The sequence below is a fragment of the Hyla sarda genome, chromosome 6, assembly GCF_029499605.1.
Source record: "Hyla sarda isolate aHylSar1 chromosome 6, aHylSar1.hap1, whole genome shotgun sequence".
In the NCBI taxonomy this organism is placed as follows: Eukaryota; Metazoa; Chordata; class Amphibia; order Anura; family Hylidae; genus Hyla; species Hyla sarda.
Genome location: NC_079194.1, coordinates 291,871,495 through 291,895,496, shown reverse-complemented (window position 1 = coordinate 291,895,496; position 24,002 = coordinate 291,871,495). Strand labels below are relative to the sequence as shown.

Sequence of the window (24,002 nt, the reverse complement as noted above, 5' to 3'; positions counted from 1 at the left end):
AAAACGTCACACACAGCAGCTCAGCCGGGCCCCATGCAGATCATGTAAGGGGTCGTTTATGGGCCCCAGTGGATTGGTGATAAGTTTCTTACCGCTGGACATCTTCTTTACCCCTAGCTCTTTAAAGGGGTACTCCGCTGCTCAGCGTTTTGAACAAACCGTTCGGAACGCTGGAGCCAGGAGCTCGGGACATCATAGCCCCGCCCCCTCATGAGGTCAAGCCACACACCCTCAATGCAAGTCTATGGGAGGGGGCGTGACAGCTGTCACGCCCCCTCCCATAGACTTGCATTGAGGGGGCGGGGTGTGACGTCATCAGAGTGCGCGGCTATGACGTCATGAGCTCACGGTGCCAGCGTTTGGAACAGTTTGTTCCAAACGCTGAGCAGCGGAGTACCCCTTTAACCCTTAGGCAAGGAATATAGTACGTCCTAGGAGTATAGTAAGCTGAAAAACAAAAAGTTATTTTGGGAAGACTCACCATTGCTACATATACATTGGCCAGTGTGAAATGATTCACCACAAAGTGAGGCGCTATTTCCACCGCCATGGTGGCCACAATGATGGCGTCGTTCCATAACTTGGCATTGTGGAAGATGTTTGCTAAGCTGATGAGTGGGACGTCCTGAAAAAAAACAAAAAAAAACACAACATTTTGTGACACAAATCATTACGTTCTATGTAAATGAAGCCCCATCACTGAATAATAAGTTCTGTGTTTCAATTCCCTTAAAGGAGTAGTCCAGTGGTGACCCAGTGGTGAGCAACTTATCCCCTATCCTAAGGATAGGGGATAAGTTGCAGATTGCGGGGGGTCCGACCGCTGGGGCCCCCTGCGATCTCCTGTACGGAGCCCCGACAGCCTGCGGGAAGGGGGCGTGTCTACCTCCGCACGAAGCGGCGGCCGACACGCCCCCTCAATACAACTCTATGGCAGAGCCGAAGCGCTGCCTTCGGCAATCTCCGGCTCTGCCATAGAGATGTATTGAGGGGGCGTGTCGGCTGCCGCTGCGTGCGGGGGTCGACACCCGCTATCTGGCCGGAGAGCCGGGGCCCCGTACAGAGAGATCGCAGGGGGCCCCAGCGGTCGGACCCCCCGCGATCTAAAACTTATCCCCTATCCTTAGGATAGGGGATAAGTTTTTCACCACTGGACTACCCATTTAATGAGTTCAAGACTTTGTGCTTGCTGTCAGTGAATGAAAACATTTTTCATCCTATTCAGAGGATAAAGGGATATTTTTATTTTAAATCAACTGGTGCCAGAAAGTTAAACAGATTTGTAAATTACTTCTATAAAAAAAAATGTTTAATCCTTCCAGTACTTATCAGCTGCTGTACACTACAGAGAAATAACTTTTCTTTTTGAATTTCTTTTGTCTGTCCACAGTGCTCTCTGCTGACACCTCTGTCCATGTCAGGAACTGTCCGTAGCAGGAGAGGTTTGCTATTGGGATTTTCTCCTACTCTGGACAGTTTCTGACATGGACAGAGGTGTCAGCAGAGAGCACTGTGGACTTTCTCTGTAGTATACAGCAGCTGATAAGTGCTGGAAAGATTAAGATTTTTAAATAGAATTAATTTACAAACCTGTTTAACGTTCTGGCACCGGTTGATTTAAAATAAATTGTTTTCCACTGGAGTACCCCTTTAATTACTTGTACAGACCTAAAGCTACAATTGTATCAGGCCGAAAAAATTCTATGCAACATTAATATTTTGATATACCTCCACTGATACATTGTAACAAAAACCTGTGTCTACCTCCCAGAGTGGTGTTTCCCAACCAGGGTGCCTCCAGCTGTTGCAAAACTACAACTCCCAGCATGCCCGGACAGCCGTTGGCTGTCCGGGCATGCTGGGAGTTATAGTTTTGCAACAGCTGGAGGCACCTGGGTTGGGAAATACCGTCTCAGAGAGACATAAATTGGATAACGAAGTCTCACGATTTGCTATTATGTTATTTGTTCTCTAGCGTTCCAGATCAATTTCACATAAAAGGTCCCATAGGGCTGATAGTTGCTGTTAAACCTGTTAAATTACTCTCCACCGCAAAGCTTTTTCCTCTATTTCTACTTCTGTGTCACACGTCCTATTTCTATTTTCTGCCTACAACCCCCCCCCCCAAACCCCTTGCATGCACTCTATGAGGCTTATGCAGTCCCCCAATCCAAATCGCCACCAGTCAGTCTCCAATCTCTTATGACAACCATAACTATAGTCTCCTGTAAATTCCCTATCCTCTCTGGCAGCCATAGCTATAGTCCCCTGTAAGTTCCCTTGTCTACTCCCCCTCAACTATAAATATAGTCCTTAGTACGTCTCCTTCTACCTCTGGCAGACAAAAATATAATTCCCAGTAACCGTAAAGTTCCCAGTAAGTCTCCTTCTCCCTATAGCAGCCATAACTATAGTCCCCAGTTAGTCTTCTCCCTCATCTGGCAGCCAATATAGTCCCTAGTAAGGTCCCCTAGTCCGTCTCATCTACAGCTGCAAATAAAACCTCCAGAACACTACCCAGTCAGTCTTCCTTCCCTATGGCAGCCATAATTATCTCCCCCAGTAAGGTCCCCAGTTGGTCCCATTCCCTCCTTTGGCAGCTGTGAATATAGTCATCAGCAAACTCCCTATGTAGTCTTCTTCCCCCTCTAGCAGACATCAATATTCTTATTAGTTCCCCAGTCAGTCTCCTTCCCTCCATGGCAGTAAACATCAATCTCCAGCAAAATTCCCAGTCAGTCTCCATTCCCAGTTGTCTTCCATAACTATAGTCCTCATTATGTTCCACATTTTTCTTTTCTTCTTCCCCCTCCGGCAGCCAAAACTATAGCCCTCAGTAAGTTCCCCAGTCTGTCTCCTTCCCCCTCTGGCAGTCATAACTAGCCCCTAAAAAAAAAATCCCCTGAAGAACCATAATAGCTGCAGCAAATGCAGAGGCTCAGAACCTTCCCTTTTTTATGAGTTGTACAATGATTATGATGTATTGATATGTAGGGTGCTGTATACTCCAGCTACTATGTAGATATGTAACTAGAGCTATGTGCTTTAAACTATTAAAGGGGTACTCTGGTGGAAAACATTTATTTTTAAATCAAAGGGTGGCAGAAAGTTAAAGGGGTATTCCAGGAAAAAAACTTTTTTTTTTTTTAATATCAACTGGCTCCAGAAAGTTAATCAGATGTAAATTACTTCCATTAAAACATCTTAATATTTCTAATAATTATCAGCTGCTGAAGTTGAGTTGTTCTTTTCTGTCTGGCAACAGTGCTCTCTGCTGACATCTCTGCTTGTCTCGGGAACTGCACAGAGTAGATGAGGTTTGCTATGGGGATTTGCTTCTAAACTGGACAGTTCCAGAGACAAGTGTCATCAGAGAGCACTTAGACAGAAAAGAACAACTCAACTTCAGCAGCTCATAAGTACTGAGAGGTTTAAGATTTTTTAATAGTAGTAATTTACAAATCTGTTTAACTTTCTGGAACCAGTTGATATATATAAAATCATTTTTTTTCCTGGATAACCCCTTTAAACAGATTTGTAAATGACTCCATTCACACCTGTCCTCTACTCCAGTCCTGGATAACCCCTTTAATTCCAAAAGCCCTAAAGGGGTACTCCGATGGAAAACTTTTTTTTTAAATTTAACTGGTGCCAGAAAGTTAGACAGATTTGTAAATGACTTCTATTAAAAAAATCTTTACCCTTCCAGTCATTTTTAGCAGCTGTATGCTACAGAGGAAATTCTTTTTTGTCTTGTCCACCAGTGCTCTCTGCTGACACCTGATGCCCGTATCAGGAACTGTCCAGAGCAGCAGAAAATCCCAATTGCAAACCTATTCTGCTCTGGACAGTTCCTGACACAGACAGAGGTGTCAGCAGAGAGCACTGTAGACAAGAAAAAAAAGAAATTCAAAAAAAGAAAAGAATTTCCTCTGTAGCAAACAGCTGCTAAAAAGTACTGGAAGGGTAAATATTTTTTTAATAGAAGTCATTTACAAATCTGTTTAAAGTTTCTGGCACCAGTTAAATAAAAATAAAAAAATGTTTTCCATCGGAGTACCCCTTTAGGGCTTTTGGAATTAAAGGGGTTATCCAGGACTGGAAAAAACACAGCAACTTGCAGAAACAGCACCCCTCTTGTCCTTAGGTTGTGTCTGGTAGTGCAGCTCAGTTTCATTGAGGTGAATGGAGTAGAGGACAGGTGTGAATGGAGTAGAGGACAGGTGTGATGTTTTTGGGAAAAAAGCAACTATGCTTTTCTTACCCCGGGGATAACTCCTTTAATATGTGGGACTCAGGACACCCTTTTATTAAAGGGGTACTACATTTTTTTTAAATCAACTGGTGCCAGAAAGTTAAACAGATTTGTAAATTGCTTCAATTTAAAAATCTTAATCCTTCAAGTACTTATCAGCTTCTATTTGCTCCCCAGGAAGTTACTTTCCTTTTTGAATTTCCTTTTCAGTCTGACCACAGTGCTCTCTGCTGACACCTATGTCCATTTTAGGAACTGTCCGGAGCAGAAGAGGTTTGCTATGGGATTTGCTCCTACTCTGGACAGTTCCTAAAATGAACAGAGATGTCAGCAGAGAGCACTGTGGTCAGACAGAATGGAAATTCAACTTCCTGTGAAGCAAATAGAAGCTGATAAGTACTGGAAGGATTAAGATTTTTAAATAGAAGTAATTTACAAATCTGTTTAACTTTCTGGCACCAGTTGATAAAAAAAAAAATAAAAATGTTTTCCAGGGAGTACCCTTTAACCAGAGAAGAAAGCAGCTCCTTATCTTTAGGACACTACACATGTGTTACGCTTCCCCCCGCCTGACTACAAGTTATCCCAAAGGATCCGGCAGAGAGAACCATCTAGTGATCAGCTCTTTGGGAGGGGGATCATAGCAGTTAATAGGATTTCTATGAGCCAAATAGGGCCGGCACCTCTGCAGGACACTATAAAGGTAGAGAGACGTCATAAGGGGATATTGGGCCACGGACAGATCCGATCGGGTGGAAACAACAGAGTGTCCTGGCAGGCGGCCGCACTGACCTTCATGTGATGTGGTGCGTAGTGCAGAGCCTGACGTAAGCAGTCTATGGCTTTCCTTCCCCTGGCCCTTAACTCTCCAATACAAAGCCGCCATGCTGGACAATACCCAAGACGTCTGATTCTAGAACAAAAAACAAAAGCGAAAAAAAACGTTCATGAGAATTTTTTTTTTTTTTATAGATTTTATATTGTATTATTTTTATATGTTTTTCATCAATCGGCTCCACTGACTTATGCAGAATATATCAGTAAGTGTGCGCCCAATTCCCTAATACAGTGTTTCCCAACCAGTGCGCCTCCAGCTGTTGCAAAACTACAACTCCCAGCATGCCCGGACAGCCAACGGCTGTCCGGGCATGCTGGGAGTTGTAGTTTTGCAACAGCTGGAGGCACACTGGTTGATAAACAATGCCCTAATAACTCAGGGCTTACTACTGCATTGCTAACATTTCCCTGGTTACATACATAACCCCACTGATACCCGTCCTAGAAGCTTACAATCTAATTCCCTTAACCATAGATGCGACAGCAAACCAACTAATGTGTAGTATGAGAACAAAGAATTAATTAAAGGGGTACTCCGGTGGAAAACATTTTTTTAGTTATTTTTTTTAAATCAACTGGTGCCAGATTTGTAAATTACTTAATTACTTCTATTTAAAAATCTTAATCCTTCCAGTACTTATCAGCTGCTGTATAATGCAGAGGAAGTTCTTTTCTTTTTGAATTTCTTTTCTACCTGACCACAGTGCTCGCTGCTGACACCTCTGTCCGTGTCAGGAACTGTCCAGAGCAGGAACAATTCCCCCATAGCAAACTTCTCCTACTCTGGACAGTTCCTGACATGGACAGACGTGTCAGCAGAGAGCACTGTGGTCAGATAGAAAAGAAATTCAAAAAGAAAAGAACTTCCTCTGGAGCATATAGCAGCTGATAAGTACTGGAAGGATTAAGATTTTTTAATAGAAGTAATTTACAAATCTGTTTAACTTTCTGGCACCAGTTGATTTAAAAAAAAATAAATAAAAAAAAATAAAAAATAAATTCCAACGGAGTACCTCTCCGTTAACCCTTGGGAAGGAAATAACACATTATGGTGTTTTCCAGTGATTTTTCCTCCATATCTATATTACTTCTTCTGGCAGAGCGGCTGTATGAAGGCAATCTGCAATCTGCAATTTTTGTTTTTATCCATTTCTCCCCTGACATACATTTTGGGCCTTATAGGGGTTATCCAAGAATAGAAAAAAAACAACTAATTTCTTTAAAAAAATAAATAAATAAATAAATATATAAATAAAAAAATAAAAAAGCTCCACGTCTGTCCCCAGGTTGGATGTGGTATTACAACTTGGCTCCATTCACTTCAATGGAACTGAGCTGCAGAACCACAACCAACCTGGAGACAGACATGGAGCTGTTTTTCAAAGAAATTAGCTCTGTTTTTCTATCCCTGGATAACCCCTTTAATGGGCAAATATTTTCTTTTCCTTTTCTTATCATCGCCTTACAAGAGCTCTATTAGAAAAGGAAAAAATGTGTTTTGGCGTAATGGTAAAAATTACAAAATAACTCCCGCCCCTCCTGGATTAGTATGATCACAGTGATACAACAAATATATATAAATATATAATTTTTTTTACAACTTTGGCACAACGGAAAGTAAAAAATTAATAAAATTAGCCCATTCCAAGATCCATGTTTTTTTTTTACTTTTTCATCAGACAGGGCTAGTTTTTTTAGGGAATTTTTTTTAGTTTTATTGTTGTCATTTTGGAAAACAACTTTTTGATCATTTTCTTTTCCATATTTTTGTAGGCAAATTAACAAAACACAGCAATTCTGGCTTTTTTTTCTTATTTTAACATCGTTGTTTGGATGAAAAGGAAAATATAAGAAAATAATATCACTGTTCAGGTCATTATGGATGTGGTGATAAATATATGTTGTCGTTTTTTCATTCATGGTTCATGAAAAAAAAAAAAAAAAGGAGTAATGCATTTTTTTTACATATATATATATATATATATATATATATATATTATTTTTTATTTTGGGGGGGGGGGGGGGGGGAGAATTGTATTACAGTTTAATTTACATTTTATTTTAATACATTTTTACTTTTTAGCAGTCCCACAAAGGAACTTTGGTTGGTATAATACACTGCACTAGTAATACACTGCTCAAAAAAATAAAGGGAACACTAAGATAACACATCCTAGGATCTGAATGAACTAATCGTATGAAATATATTCGTCTTTACATAGTTGAATGTGCTGACAACAAAATCACACAAAAATTATCAATGGGAATCAAATGTATCAACCCATGGAGGTCTGGATATGGGGTCACACTCAAAATCACAGTGGAAAACCCAACTACAGGCTGATCCAACTTTATGTAATGTCCTTAATACAAGTCACAATGAGGCTCAGTAGTGTATGTGGCCTCCACGTGCCCGTATGACCTCCCTACAACGCCTGGGCATGATCCTGATGAGGTGGAGGATGGTCTCCTGAGGGATGTCCTCCCAGACCTGGACTAAAGCATCCGCCAACTCCTGGACAGTCTGTGGTGGATGGAGCGAGACGTCCCAGATGTGCTCAATTGGATTCAGGGGAACGGGCGGCCAGTCCATAGCATCAATGCCTTCCTCTTGTAGGAACTGCTGACACACTCCAGACACATGAGGTCTAGCATTGTCTTGTATTAGGAGGAACCCAGGGCCAACTGCACCAGCATATGGTCTCACAAGGGGTCTGAGGATCTCATCTCTGTACCTAATGGCAGTCAGGCTACCTCTGGCAAGCACATGGAGGGCTGTGCGGCCCCCCATAAAATATGCCACCAACACCATTACTGACCCACCGCCAAACCGGTCATGCTGAAGGATGTTGCAGGCAGCAGAACGTTCTCCACGGCGTCTCCAGACTCCGTCACATCTGTCACGTGCTCATTGTGAACCTGCTTTCATCTGTGAAGAGCACAGGGCGCCAGTAGTGAATTTGCCAATCTTGCTGTTCTCTGGCAAATGCCAAACGTCCTGCACGGTGTTGGGCTGTAAGCACAACCCCCACCTGTGGACGTCGGGCCCTCATACCACCCTCATGGAGTCTGTTTCTGACCGTTTGAGTGGACACATGCACATTTGTGGCCTGCTGGAGGTCATTTTGCAGGGCTCTGGCAGTGCTCCTCCTTGCACAAAGGATGAGGTAGCGGTCCTGCTGCTGTTGTTGCCCTCCTACGGCCTCCTCCACGTCTCCTCATGTACTGACCTGTCTCCTGGTAGCGCCTCCATGCTCTGGACACTACGCTGACAGACACAGCAAACCTTCTAGCCACAGCTAGCATTGATGTGCCATCCTGGATGAGCTGCACTACCTGAGCCACTTGTGTGGGTTGTAGACTCCGTCTCATGCTACCACTAGAGTGAAAGCACCGCCAGTGTTCAAAAGTGACCAAAACATCAGCCAGGAAGCATAGGAACTGAGAAGTGGTCTGTGGTCACCACCTGCAGAACCACTCCTTTATTGGCGGTGTCTTGCTAATTGCCTATAATTTCCACCTGTTGTCTGTTCCATGTGAAATTGATTGTCAATCAGTGTTCTTCCTGAGTGGACAGTGGGATCTCACACAAGTGTCAGTGACTTGGAGTTACATTGTGTTGTTTAAGTGTCCCCTTTATGTTTTTGAGCAGTGTAATACTATAGTGTAGTGTACTGGGAGGCCCTGTGAGCTAAATTTCAAGTTTTTTTTGCAAAGGGTGTGAATACTTCTGCCTATAAGAATTTTAGTTTTTGATTTTCAATAAATATGTCTAAATTGCTAGTTTTACTTTAAAGGGGGTATTCCAGGTTTTTACATCTTATCCCCTATCCTTGTATGACCGCAGGGGTCCTGCTGCTGGGGACCCCCGCGATCTCGGTGCAGCCCCTGGCATTCTGTGCCGGGCGCTGCCTCCAAGACTGGGACGTGACATCATGGCCACGCCCTCTAGTCTTGCCACACCCCCTCCATTCATGTCTATGGGAGGGGGCGTGACGGTAGTCACGCCCCCTCCCATAGACATGAATGGAGGGGGCGTGTTGTGACTAGAGGTCATGGCCGTGATGTCACATCCCCTTCTCGGAGGCACAGAATGACGGGGGTTGCACCAAGATTGCGGGGTCCTTTGGATAGGGGATAAGATGTATAAACCCGGAATACCACTTTTTAAAAATAAAATAAAAAATAAGGGAAAGGGTCAGAAAACTTTGAGTGCATTTTATACGTCTAAAATAGAGGTCGGTCCCCAAATGTCTAACCTTTTCCAGCACCTTCATTATTCGGGTGCCCACCTGCTCCAGGGACTGCGGTGGGTACTTGTCCTTGCCAAGGTTCTGTAAAACCTAAAGAACAAACAAAATGTTTTATTACCAAAGTCTACAGACAGCGAGAGCCCCATGAGGTGCATCATAGCGCCCGGCACTCGCCTCCTTCAGCTGACTCTCTCCTGTGTAGTGAATGGCCGCTCTGTTGGCCACCCCATACAGGTGATCCAGTGTGTGCATACTGGCCGGCAGGTTGGCATTGCAGAGAGGCTCTACGCCAGGTTCTTGCAGTTGCGTGCCGAAATCCACATGTTCCGTAATGCTGCAGCAACGAGAAGGGGAGAGATCGAATATTGTAAAGCAACAAAGACAGAGTGACATTGCTTTTATCTGACAATCCGGAAGGCCTGATGATCCAGCACCGAACTGCAAGATCATCGGTAATTTTCCATATATAGTGATCCCTCAGGTTACAATATTAATTGGTTCCAGGACGACCATTGTATGTTGAATCCATTGTATGTTGAGACCATAACTCTATGGAAACCTGGTAATTGGTTATGAAGCCTCCAAAATGTCATCCAAAAATAGGAAAAAGTGAGGATTAAACAAAAATAAATAGATAACTAATACAAATAAAGCAAATCCTTACATATAAAAGTAATAAAGATCTGCTGGGAGCTGTAATCACTGTCTATGTAGAGGACAGGAGCTTCTTCAGGGTCCTGTACAGTACACAGTGTCCTAAAAAAGTAACATGGAGCCGCCCTCACCTGGTGTCCAAAGGAGCAGCTAACCCTGGTACAGATAAAGAGTACAGAACATGCAATACCTCCCTGTACTGTAGGGGGCGCTACCAGACACCAGTCAGTGCATGCACTTCAGTAATACAGGTAAAGAGTACAGAACATGTAATACCTCCCCGTATTGTAGGGGGCGCTACCAGACACCAGTCAGTGCATACACTTCAGTAATACAGGTAAAGAGTACAGAACATGTAATACCGCCCTGTACTGTAGGGGGCGCTACCAGACACCAGTCAGTGCATACACTTCAGTAATGCAGGTAAAGAGTACAGAACATTTAATACCTACCTGTACTGTAGGGGGCGCTATCAGACACCAGTCAGTGCATACACTTCAGTAATACAGGTAAAGAGTACAGAACATGTAATACCTCCCTGTACTGTAGGGGGCGCTACCAGACACCAGTCAGTGCATACACTTCAGTAATACAGGTAAAGAGTACAGAACATGTAATACCGCCCTGTACTGTAGGGGGCGCTACCAGACACCAGTCAGTGCATGCACTTCAGTAATGCAGGTAAAGAGTACAGAACATGTAATACCTACCTGTACTGTAGGGGGCGCTATCAGACACCAGTCAGTGCATACACTTCAGTAATACAGGTAAAGAGTACAGAACATGTAATACCTCCCTGTACTGTAGGGGGCGCTACCAGACACCAGTCAGTGCATGCACTTCAGTAATACAGGAGTTTTACCAGTGAATGCCCATTCTGATTGGTCGGTTCTTCCAGCCATTGACAGGTTTCACAGATCTGGACTGTCTGTACATTGTAGGTTGAGTCTGGTTTCAAGTTACAATGGTCCAGAAAAGACCATTGTATGTTGAAAATATTGTATGTTAAAAGGGGTACTCTGCTGCTCAGCAATTGGAACAAACTGTTCCGAACGCTGGAACCGGCAGCTCGTGACGTCATAGGCCCGCCCCCTCATGATGTCACGCCCCGCCCCCTCAATGCAAGTCTATATGAGGGGGCGTGACAGCTGTCACGCCCCCTCCCATAGACTTGCATTGAGGGGGCAGGGTGTGACGTCACAAGCTTCCGGCTCCAGCATTCGGAACAGTTTGTTCCAAACGCTGAGCAGCAGAGTACCCCTTTAAGGCCATTGCAAGTTGAGGGATCACTGTATGTAAAAGAAAAAAGCATTGTAGCTCTCCAGCTGTTGCAAAACTACAACTCCCAGCATGCCCTGACAAGCCTTCAGCTGTAGTTGTAGTTTGGCAATAGCTGTTGAGTCAGAGAGTCTAGAAAAAAAAAAAACTTTCTTGGAGCAATTGATAAACCATGGTACTTACTCTATGTTTTTAGCAGATACCGCCAACCAGGTACTGGCCACAGTAGACAGCTCAACGCGGCGCAGTTTTAGGCACTCGTCGGGACTTGGCCACCCCAGGCTTCGGTAATCGGGTCTCCTGCCTGGAGAGAGAACATACAGGAGTCAAGTGATCGAAATGATGGAGGAATCTGATGTTTATTCAAACTGATACATTGTAGCAAACTAACAAAGATTTGAGCAGCTGCTGATGTGTGTAGCTCACAGAGCATTGTCTAGACTGAATAGCTGAGAGCAGGACAAGCGATGTACAATGTATCAGTCTGGTGTCCAGGCTGTTTAGCTCACAGAGCATTGTCTAGACTGAATAGCTGAGAGCAGGACAAGCGATGTACAATGTATCAGTCTAGTGTCCAGGCTGTTTAGCTCACAGAGCATTGTCTAGACTGGATACAATTGTATTTACTTCTTAGCTGAGAGCAGGACTTGCTGTGTAAAATGTATCAGTCTGGAGTCCAGGATGTTTAGCTCACAGAGCATTGTCTAGACTGGATACAATTGTATCACTTCTTAGCTGAGAGCAGGACTTGCTGTGTACAATGTATCAGTCTGGAGTCCAGGCTGTTAAAGCTCTAGGAGCATTGTCTAGATCAGTGTTTGCCAACCAGGGTGCCTCCAGCTGTTGCAAAACTTCAGAACTAGCTATGTACAATGTATCAGTTTGGAGTCCAGGCTGTTTAGCTCACAGAGCATTGTCTTGACTGGATACCATTGTATCACTTCTCAGCTGAGAGCAGGACTAGATATGTACAATGTATCAGTCTGGAGTCCAGGCTGTTGAGCTCACAGAGCATTGTCTAAATTGATTATTATTGTATTCACTACTCAGCAGGACTAGCTATACATCTGTAAGACCTGATCTCAAAATGGTTCTCTAAACCAGTGTTTCCCAACCAGGGTGCCTCAAGCTGTTGTAAAACTACAACTCCCAGCATGCCCGGACAGCCAAAGGCTGTCCGGGCATGCTGGGAGTTGTAGTTTTGCAACAGCTGGAGGCACCCTGGTTAGGAAACACTGCTTTAGAGACACAGAAAATCGGGGGGTCATTATAAAGCCTGGCACCCATATACATCTGTAGCCATCCACTCAGTACCAGGCAGCTGCTGTATAAAATGTTGTGGCAATGAAGACCAAGGTTCTTGTTATAAAGCAAACAACCCAAAAGTCCCCAAGCGCCGATCTCCTGAGGACAAGCCGGTTACCTTGAGGACCAGGGGAAGGTATTTTTGGCCCGCTGATTTCAAGAGCAGCCTGAAAGTCATCATTATCAGCATCAATGACGTCTCCTCCGATGGCCTCTGAGAGGTCTGCACCACCGGAGCCATCTGCCTTCGGCTTCTTTACACGTTTTACCTGGAAGGTGATCTGTGAAGGCCGAAAGAAATGAAAGAAATAAATAAAAAATAATAAATAAATGCAAAAACTGCACAGAACCCCCTATGATAAAGATATAAATCTATGCTGTGTATAAATTACCCATTCAGCCTCCTCATCATCGTCACAGTCTCCATAGCAGGACCCGGACTGACCGTCCTGGACCCCTTTCTTCAGGACCCGTATCCCCTGGAGGTCCATACGTCGGCCCTTTAGCTCCAAGGCACCCTCAAAAGCTTCTAGGGGCCACGAGTTTTCAAACTCGTCTACAAGAGCGAGCATCTCCTCAGATATGGGCGCCTCGGGGGTCGTATCCTCACTGTTATTGGTTTCAGCCATAATGACATCTGGGTTTAGGGGAGAAACGTAACTCAGGGTCAGTACAGGATAAGTAATGTAATGTATGTACACAGTGATCTCACCAGCAGAATAGTGAGTACAGCTCTGGAGTATAATACAGGATATAACTCAGGATCAGTACAGGATAAGTAATGTAATGTATGTACACAGTGATCTCACCAGCAGAATAGTGAGTACAGCTCTGGAGTATAATACAGGATATAACTCAGGATCAGTACAGGATAAGTATTGTAATGTATGTACACAGTGACCTCACCAGCAGAATAGTGAGTACAGCTGTGGAGTATAATACAGGATATAACTCAGGATCAGTACAGGACAAGTAATGTAATGTATATACACAGTGATCTCACCAGCAGAATAGTGAGTACAGCTCTGGAGTATAATACAGGATATAACTCAGGATCAGTACAGGATAAGTAATGTAATGTATGTATACAGTGACCTCACCAGCAGAATAGTGAGTACAGCTCTGGAGTATAATACAGGATATAACTCAGGATCAGTACAGGACAAGTAATGTAATGTATGGACACAGTGACCTCACCAGCAGAATAGTGAGTACAGCTCTGGGGTATAATACAGGATATAACTCAGGATCAGTACAGGATAAGTAATGTAATGTATGTACACAGTGATCTCACCAGCAGAATAGTGAGTACAGCTCTGGAGTATAATACAGGATATAACTAAGGATCAGTACAGGACAAGTAATGTAATGTATGGACACAGTGACCTCACCAGCAGAATAGTGAGTACAGCTCTGGAGTATAATACAGGATATAACTCAGGATCAGTACAGGATAAGTAATGTAATGTATGTACACAGTGACCTCACCAGCAGAATAGTGAGTACAGCTCTGGAGTATAATACAGGATATAACTCAGGATCAGTACAGGACAAGTAATGTAATGTATGGACACAGTGACCTCACCAGCAGAATAGTGAGTACAGCTCTGGAGTATAATACAGGATATAACTCAGGATCAGTACAGGATAAGTAATGTAGTGTTTGTACACAGTGACCTCACCAGCAGAATAGTGAGTACAGCTCTGGAGTATAATACAGGATATAACTCAGGATCAGTACAGGACAAGTAATGTAATGTATGGACACAGTGACCTCACCAGCAGAATAGTGAGTACAGCTCTGGAGTATAATACAGGATATAACTCAGGATCAGTACAGGACAAGTAATGTAATGTATGTACACAGTGACCTCACCCGCAGAATAGTGAGTACAGCTCTGGAGTATAATACAGGATATAACTAAGGATCAGTACAGGATAAGTAATGTAATGTATGTACACAGTGACCTCACCAGCAGAATAGTGAGTACAGCTCTGGAGTATAATACAGGATATAACTCAGTGTTACTACTATAACATATTTAACTCTATTTTAAGCCTCTCTTCACACTAATGTTTTTAGTTTGCATTAAGGGTCTGATATTTTTGGTGGTAAGAATATAACCCTCTTCCTTAATATTCTCCCTGTTGGGAAAAATGACCCGGCATAGCTGTCACGGCTCCGTGCATATGCAGAGTTTTTTTTTTTTTTTGCGACAATCTATCATTCTCTATGTAAACTGATGTCCCAGGACCAGACTGAGTAACCAAATGAAGCATTTTAATCCAATGCCACAAAGTAGCTGCGCGAGATCAAAAGAAAGGATCTGCTTTATTTCCCAGAAATACCAGACGCAATTACGTCAAAACCTATACAACTCCTTTAACCCATTAGTAGCCAATTCAACCGATACACTGTGGCATCAGTGGTCTCCAACCTGCGGACCTCCAGATGTTGCAAAACTACAACCCCCAGCATGCCCGGACAGCCAACGGCTGTCCGGGCATGCTGGGAGTTGTAGTTTTGCAACATCTGGAGGTCCGCAGGTTGAAGACCACTGGTTTATATGAACACCCCACTTTTATGACAACACCGCCCCCCAACCTTCAGGTATGTACACACCTCTAGCGTCCTCTCCAGGTAAACGCTTACTTTCTAGATACAAGGTGGAGCCGCTCGTGGGGTCCGTCCTGTCCTCGGGGGGAGTTTTGTGTTCCTCCTGTGTATAACTATGGAAGTATTTCTGTGTGTTCTGCTCTTTATCTTCAGCGGGACAGTGACCTGAAATATATAAATGAAAGAAGAGTATATTTATACCATGTTCGATAATCTGAAATAAAATGGTGGGGGGGGAGAGAGGCTGCAATATAATAAATCAGGGCTCAGGATCAGTACAGGATAAGTAATGTAATGTATGTACACAGTGACCTCACCAGCAGAATAGTGAGTACAGCTCTCGGGTATAATACAGGATATAACTCAGGATCAGTACAGGATAAGTAATGTAATGTATGTACACAGTGACCTCACCAGCAGAATAGTGAGTACAGCACTGGAGTATAATACAGGATATAACTCAGGATCAGTACAGGATAAGTAATGTAATGTATGTACACAGTGACCTCACCAGCAGAATAGTGAGTACAGCTCTGGAGTATAATACAGGATATAACTCAGGATCAGTACAGGATAAGTAATGTAATGTATGTACACAGTGACCTCACCAGCAGAATAGTGAGTACAGCTCTGGAGTATAATACAGGATATAACTTAGGATCAGTACAGGATAAGTAATGTAATGTATGTACACAGTGACCTCACCAGCAGAATAGTGAGTACAGCTCTGGAGTATAATACAGGATATAACTCAGGATCAGTAGAGGATAAGTAATGTAATGTATGTACACAGTGACCTCACCAGCAGAATAGTGAGTACAGCTCTGGAGTATAATACAGGATATAACTCAGGATCAGTACAGGATAAGTAATGTAATGTATGTACACAGTGACCGCACCAGCAGAATAGTGAGTACAGCTCTGGAGTATAATACAGGATATAACACAGGATCAGTACAGGATAACACACACATCCCCTCTGAGCAAGGCCAAAAATATTACTCCTATTGCAGGACCAAGTTTTTTTCCCTTGAGGCCGATAAAACTTGCAAAACTACAACTTCCAGCATGCCCTGACAGCCGAAGGCTGTCAGGGCATGCCGGAAGTTGTAGTTTTGCAACAGCTTAAGAGCCACAGGTTAAGGGATCACTGGTATGGGGCACAGCAGCCATCTGCAACATTGTAGGAGACTACAACTCCCAGCAGGCCATGACTGCCGTAAAGCATGTTGTGGGATATAGTTTTGACGTTTGCAGTCCAGCGCCTCTTTAATATGTCCCATGGGACTCGTCATCCTTCACATGACTCGTAACATTAGCAGAATTTTCCGCCGGTAAAGGACGGACGTCTGCCAGCGGAGGAAAAAGGTGCCGGATTATTTAGTAAGAGGCGCTGGAAGAAAGCAGAAAGTTCGTCAGTAGACTGCGAGATGCTCACAGGTCTTACGGTGACGTCGCGCTGTTACGTGTGTCACCAGTCACTCAGGCGACTCTTAAAACGCTACGACAAGCGGCAAAGAGCCAAGAGACAATTATGTGTCCTCATATGACTCCTGTCATATACTACCAGTCATGTGACCGCACTATTGTGACCGTCCTCTGCAGCAGATGCAGCGCTGTTATCTCTCCTTGTGGGAGAAAAATAAAAATAAAAATACTTGCACCCGGCACGTAACACCCCACAACAAAGTAACTCATCAAAAGCAACTAATAATGACATAACATATTCATCACCTGCAGGAAAGGTTATAAAGTATCTAAAGAAGCATCATCTGCATCAATGAAAGGGATGAAAGAAGTGCAACTATATAACACAGGAGAAGTAAAGTAATGTACCGTCATGGCCGTAAATGTTGGCACCCCTGAAATTTTTCAAGAAAATGAAGTATTTCTCACAGATAAGGATTGCAGTAACACAGGTTTTGCTATACACATGTTTATTCCCTTTGTGTGTATTGGAACTAAACCAAAAAAAGGGAGGAAAAAAAGCAAATTGGACATAATGTCACCAAACTCCAAAAATGGGCTGGACAAAATTATTGGCACCTTTAACTTAATATTTGGTTGCACACCCTTTGGAAAAAATAATTGAAATCAGTCGCTTCCTATAACCATCAATAAGCTTCTTACACCTCTCAGCCGGAATGTTGGATCACTCTTCCTTTGAAAACTGCTCCACAAGATGTTTTCCCAGAAGGATTTTGGTTACTCAAGTTCATTTTGGCAAAATGTAGTCTTCCTTTATTATGTTTCTGTGTCAGCAGTGGGGTCCTCCTGGGTCTCCTCCATAGTGGGGTCCTTCTGGGTCTCCTCCATAGTGGGGTCCTCCGGGGTCTCCTCCATAGTGGGGCCCTCCTGGGTCTCCTCCATAGTGGGGTCCTCCTGGGTCTCCTCCATAGTGGGGTCCTCCTGGGTCTCCTCCATAGTGGGGTCCTCCTGGGTCTCCCCCATAGTGGGGTCCTCCTGGGTCTCCTCCATAGTGGGGTCCTCCTGGGTCTCCTCCATAGTGGGGTCCTCCTGGGTCTCCCCCATAGTGGGGTCCTCCTGGGTCTCCTCCATAATGGGGTCCTCCTGGGTCTCCTCCATAATGGGGTCCTCCTGGGTCTCCTCCATAGTGGGGTCCTCCTGGGTCTCCTCCATAGTGGGGTCCTCCTGGGTCTCCTCCATAGTGGGGTCCTCCTGGGTCTCCTCCATAGTGGGGTCCTCCTGGGTCTCCCCCATAGTGGGGTCCTCCTGGGTCTCCTCCATATTGGGGTCCTCCTGGGTCTCCTCCATAATGGGGTCCTCCTGGGTCTCCTCCATAGAGGGGTCCTCCTGGGTCTTCTCCATAGTGGGATCCTCCTGGGTCTCCCCCATAGAGATTCATTTCATTTAAATGTCGACGTATAGTTCGCGCTGACACTGATGCTCCCTGAGCCTGCAGGACAGCTTGAATATCTTTGTAATTTGTTTGGGGCTGCTTATCCACCATCTGGACTATCTTGCGTTGACCCTTCATCAATTTATCTCTTCCGTCCATGCCCAGGGAGATTATCTACAGTGCCGGGGGTTGCAAACTTCTTGATAATGTTGCGCACTGTGGACAAAGGCAAATCTAGATCTCTGGAGATGGACTTGTTACCTTGAGATTGTTGATATTTTCCACAATTTTGGTTCTCAAGTCCTCAGACAGTTCTCCTCTCCTCTTTCTGTTGTCCATGCTTAGTGTGGCACACACAGACACACAATGCAAAGACTAAGTGAACTTCTCTCCTTTTTATCTTCTTTCAGGTGTGATTTTTATATTGCCAACACCTGTTACTTGTTCCAGGTGAGTTTAAAGGAGCATCACATGCTTGAAACAAACTTATCCACAATTTTGAAAGGTGCCAATAATTTTGTCCAGACCATTTTTGGAGTTTGGTAACATTATGTCCAATTTGCTTTTTTTCCTTCCTTTTTTGGTTTAGTTCCAATACACACAAAGGGGATAAACATGTGTATAGCAAAACATGTGTTACTGCAATCCTTTCCTGTGAGAAATACTTCATTTTCTAGAAAAATTTCAGGGGTGCCAACATTTACGGCCCTGACTGTATATAACACAGTACAGGATAAGTAATGTAATATATGTACACAATGACCCCACCAGCAGAATAGCGAGTACAGTTCTGGAGTATAATACAGGATATAACTCAGGATCAGTACAGGATAAGTAATGTAATGTATGTACACAGTGACCTCACCAGCAGAATAGTGAGTACAGCTCTGGAGTATAATACAGGATATAACTCAGGATCAGTAATGTAATGTATGTACACAGTGACCTCACCAGCAGAATAGTGAGTACAGCTCTGGAGTATAATACAGGATATAACTCAGGATCAGTACAGGATAAGTAATGTAATGTATGTACACAGTGATCCCACCAGCAGAATAGTGAGTACAGCTCTGGGGTATAATACAGGATATAACTCAGGATCAGTACAGGATAAGTAATGTAATGTATGTACACAGTGACCTCACCAGCAGAATAGTGAGTACAGCTCTGGAGTATAATACAGGATATAACTCAGGATCAGTACAGGATAAGTAATGTAATGTATGTACACAGTGACCTCACCAGCAGAATAGTGAGTACAGCTCTGGAGTATAATACAGGATATAACTCAGGATCAGTACAGGATAAGTAATGTAATGTATGTACACAGTGATCTCACCAGCAGAATAGTGAGTACAGCTCTGTAGTATAATACAGGATATAACTCAGGATCAGTACAGGATAAGTAATGTAATGTATGTACACAGTGACCTCACCAGCAGAATAGTGAGTACAGCTCTGGAGTATAATACATGATATAACTCAGGATCAGTACAGGATAAGTAATGTAATGTACGTACACAGTGATCCCACCAGCAGAATAGTGAGTACAGCTCTGGAGTATAATACAGGATATAACACAGGATCAGTACAAGATAAGTAATGTATGTACACAGTGATCTCACCAGCAGAATAGTGAGTACAGCTCTGGAGTATAATACAGGATATAACACAGGATCAGTACAAGATAAGTAATGTAATGTATTATGTGTCCTTATTATTATTATGTTCCACTAAACCTTAAACTGTATTAGGACACAGAACAGACACCAACATTTGTAATGTCCCGATATTCAGATTGATAAGGCTGATACAGTGGGGGAAAGTATTTAGTCAGCCACCAATTGTGCAAGTTCTCCCCCTTATAAAGATGAGAGGCTGTAATTTTCATCATAGGTTATAACCTCAACTATGAGAGACAGAATGAGAAAAATAATCCATAAAATTACATTGTCTTACTTTTGAAGAATTTATTTGCAAATTATGGTGGAAAATAAGTATTTGGTCAATAACAGAAGTTCATCTCAGTACTTTGTTATATCCCCTTTGTTGGCAATGACAGAGGTCAAACGTTCTCTGTAAGTCCTCACAAGGTTTTCACACACTGTTACTTGTATTTTGGCCCATTCCTCCATGCAGATCTATTCTAGAGCAGTGATGTTTTGGGGCTGTCGCTGGGCAACATGGACTTTCAACTCCAGCCAAAGCTTTTCAATGGGGTAGAGATCTGGAGACTAGCTTGGCCACTCCAGGACCTTGACTTCTTACAAAGCCACTCCTCCATTGCCCGGGCGGTGTGTTTGGGATCATTGTCATGCTGAAAGAAAGACCCTGCCACGTTTCATCTTCAATGCCCTTACTGATGGAAGGAGGTTTTCACTCAAAATCTCACAATACATGGGGCATTCATTCTTTCCTTTACATGGATCAGCCGTCCTGCTCCCTATGCTGAAAAACAGCCCCAAAGCATGATCTGTCCACCCCCATGCTTCACAGTAGGTATAGTGTTCTTTGGATGCAACTTCGCATTCTTTCTTCTCCAAACACGATGAGTTGAGTTTTTACCAAAAAGTTCTACTTTAGTTTCATCTGACCGTATGACATTCTCCCAATACTCTTCTGGATCATCCAAATGTTCTCTAGCAAACTTCAGACGGGCCCAGACATGTACTGGCTTAAGCAGGGGGACACGTCTGGCACTGCATGATTTGAGTCCCTGGCGGTGTAGTGCGTTACTGATGGTCCCTGCTCTCTGCAGGTCATTCACTAGGTCCCCACGTGTGGTTCAGGGATTTTTGCTCACCGTTCTTGTGATAATTTTGACATCACGTGGTGAGATCTTGCGTGGGAGCCCCAGATCGAGGGAGATTATCAGTGGTCTTGTATGTCTTCCATTTTCTAATAATTTCTCAACCAGTTTATTTCTTCACACCAAGCTGCTTGCCTATTGCAGATTCAGTCTTCCCAGCCTGGTGCAGGTCTACAATTTTTGTTTCTGGTGTCCTTCGACAGCTCTTTGGTCTTGGCAATAGTGGAGTTTGGAGTGTGACTGTTTGAGGTTGTGGATAGGTGTCTTTTATACTGATAACAAGTTCAAACAGGAGCCATTAATACAAGTTACAGGTCTGTGAGAGCCAGAAATCTTTCTAGTTTGTAGGTGACCAAATACTTATTTTCCACCATAATTTGCAAATAAATTCTTTAAAAAAAAGACTGATTTTACGGATTTTTTCTCTCATTCTGTCTCTCATAGTTGAGGTTATAACCTATAATGAAATCACAGCCTCTCATCTTTATAAGTGGGAGAACTTGTACAATTGGTGGCTGACTAAATACTTTTTTTCCCCAATGTATCACATTGTGTCACAGTCTCTGATGGAGATATAGACGTCAGGACACTTTGTGCCTTTTACCTCATCCAATATAGTTGAGTTACACAATTTTCTGTACAATTCCATTCAGTAACCACCCCCAGATACCCCTTCTTTTCGCCTTTGTCCGGTATTGGGGGGGTCCTCTGATATAAATGATCCCATAGCATTACTTATACGTCATGCATGCTCCACAACAATGATAAATTATATTAGTAATTGTTAATCATTATATTAGTCATATTTTGGATTTTATAATTTTAATATAAATTTTGCTACATCCATCTTTGTGCTAAAATTTTTTATTTTTTTTTTATACATTTTTCAATTGTATGATCTTTTTTCAATCAGCAGATAAGTATAATAATACATAATGAATTAAAAGAGGCCTCTGATCTAATGCCATTAAACACGGAGCAGAGAGGGATATTCGTCACTAACCGGTTGAGGCCGACGCATCCTCCGCTCCCCTATTAAGGGCAATCTGTTTTACACTTATACGAAACAACCGGCGCAGAAGATGTGTAATTCATGAGGGCCGTGACGCGCTATTCCTACTCCTGCCTTGGAGGCTAAAATTAGCCCCGGAGTTGACATCAAGTAAACGCTATTTTTTTTGAGAGCATTGAAGCCGTTTAATGACAATTTACGTCTCTCCTGGTCCTCATCAGATGAGACCTCATGATGTCACCTCCTGTGACGTCATAGGCCGGACTTCGGAAAGCTCTGCTCATAGGCCACATAGGCTACTGGATGTAATAGTTCCCGAGAACTTTTCTGCTTATTAGTGTCATTAACTTAACATATTATTTTTAACTGTTCTTGTTATTAACAATAGCATTTAAGATACAGGACAGACTTTATACACTATAATACTGACCTATATTTACAAGAATATAACTACTATAATACTGCTCCTATATACAAGAATATATCTACTATAATACTGCTTTTATATACAAGAATATAACTACTATAATACTGCCCCCTATATACAAGAATAAAACTACTATAATACTGGTCCTATATACAAGAATATAACTACTATAATACTGCTCCTATTTACAAGAATATAACTACTATAATACTGCTCCTATATACAAGAATATAACTACTATAATACTGCTCCTATTTACAAGAATATAACTACTATAATACTGCTCCTATATACAAGAATATAACTACTATAATACTGACCTATATATACAAGAATATAACTACTATAATACTGCTCCTATATACAAGAATATAACTACTATAATACTGCTCCTATATACAAGAATATAACTACTATAATACTGCTCATATATACAAGAATATAACTACTATAATACTGCCCCTATATACAATATAACTACTATAATACTGCTCCTATATACAAGAATATAACTACTATAATACTGCTCCTATATACAAGAATATAACTACTATAATACTGTTCCTATATACAAGAATATAACTACTATAATACTGTTCCTATATACAAGAATATAAATACTATAATACTGCTCCTATATACAAGAATATAACTACTATAATACTGCTCCTATATACAAGAATATAACTACTATAATACTGTTCCTATATACAAGAATATAACTACTACAATACTGTTCCTATATACAAGAATATAACTACTATAACACTGCTCCTATATACAAGAATATATCTACTATAATACTGCTCCTATATACAAGAATATAACTACTATAATACTGCTCCTATATACAAGAATATAACTACTATAATACTGCCCCCTATATACAAGAATACAACTACTATACTACTGCTCCTATATACAAGCATATATCTACTATAATACTGCTCCTATATACAAGAATATAACTAATATAATACTGCCTCCTATATACAAGACTATAACTACTATAATACTGCTCCTATATACAAGCATATATCTACTATAATACTGCCTCCTATATACAAGAATATAACTACCATAATACTACTCCTATATCCAAGAATATAACTACTATAATACTGCCTCCTATATACAAGAATATAACTACTATAATACTGCTCCTATATACAAGAATATAACTACTATAATACTGCTCCTATATACAAGAATATAACTACTATAATACTGCTCCTATATACAAGAATATAACTACTATAATACTGCCTCCTATATACAAGAATATAACTACTATAATACTGCCTCCTATATACAAGAATATAACTACTATAATACTGCCTCCTATATACAAGAATATAACTACTATAATACTGCCTCCTATATACAAGAATATAACTACTATAATACTGCCTCCTATATACAAGAATATAACTACTATAATACTGCTCCTATATACAAGAATATAACTACTATAATACTGCTCCTATATACAACTACTATAATACTGCTCCTATATACAAGAATATGACTACTATAATACTGCTCCTATATACAAGAATACAACTACTATAATACTGCTCCTATATACAAGAATATAACTACTATAATACTGCTCCTATATACAAGAATATAATTACTATAATACTGCTCCTATACACAAGAATACAACTACTATAATACTGCTTCTATATACAA

General features: G+C 42.1%; 2 protein-coding genes across 2 annotated transcripts in view; both read right to left on the bottom strand.

Annotated features, from left to right (window-relative positions):
• The window catches only part of LOC130277255 (calreticulin-like), a 272,928-nt gene that overhangs the window by 24,270 nt on the left and 224,656 nt on the right, over positions 1-24,002 (bottom strand). The gene's annotated exons all lie outside the window — the stretch shown is intronic.
• Positions 1-24,002, bottom strand: part of TTC17 (tetratricopeptide repeat domain 17) — an 89,397-nt gene that overhangs the window by 3,140 nt on the left and 62,255 nt on the right. The window contains 9 exon segments of the mRNA XM_056527729.1: positions 482-625; positions 5,048-5,101; positions 5,103-5,168; positions 9,352-9,435; positions 9,520-9,679; positions 11,461-11,581; positions 12,701-12,863; positions 12,975-13,219; positions 15,206-15,364. Of these exon segments, the coding sequence (XP_056383704.1) occupies positions 482-625; positions 5,048-5,101; positions 5,103-5,168; positions 9,352-9,435; positions 9,520-9,679; positions 11,461-11,581; positions 12,701-12,863; positions 12,975-13,219; positions 15,206-15,364 (1,196 nt within the window).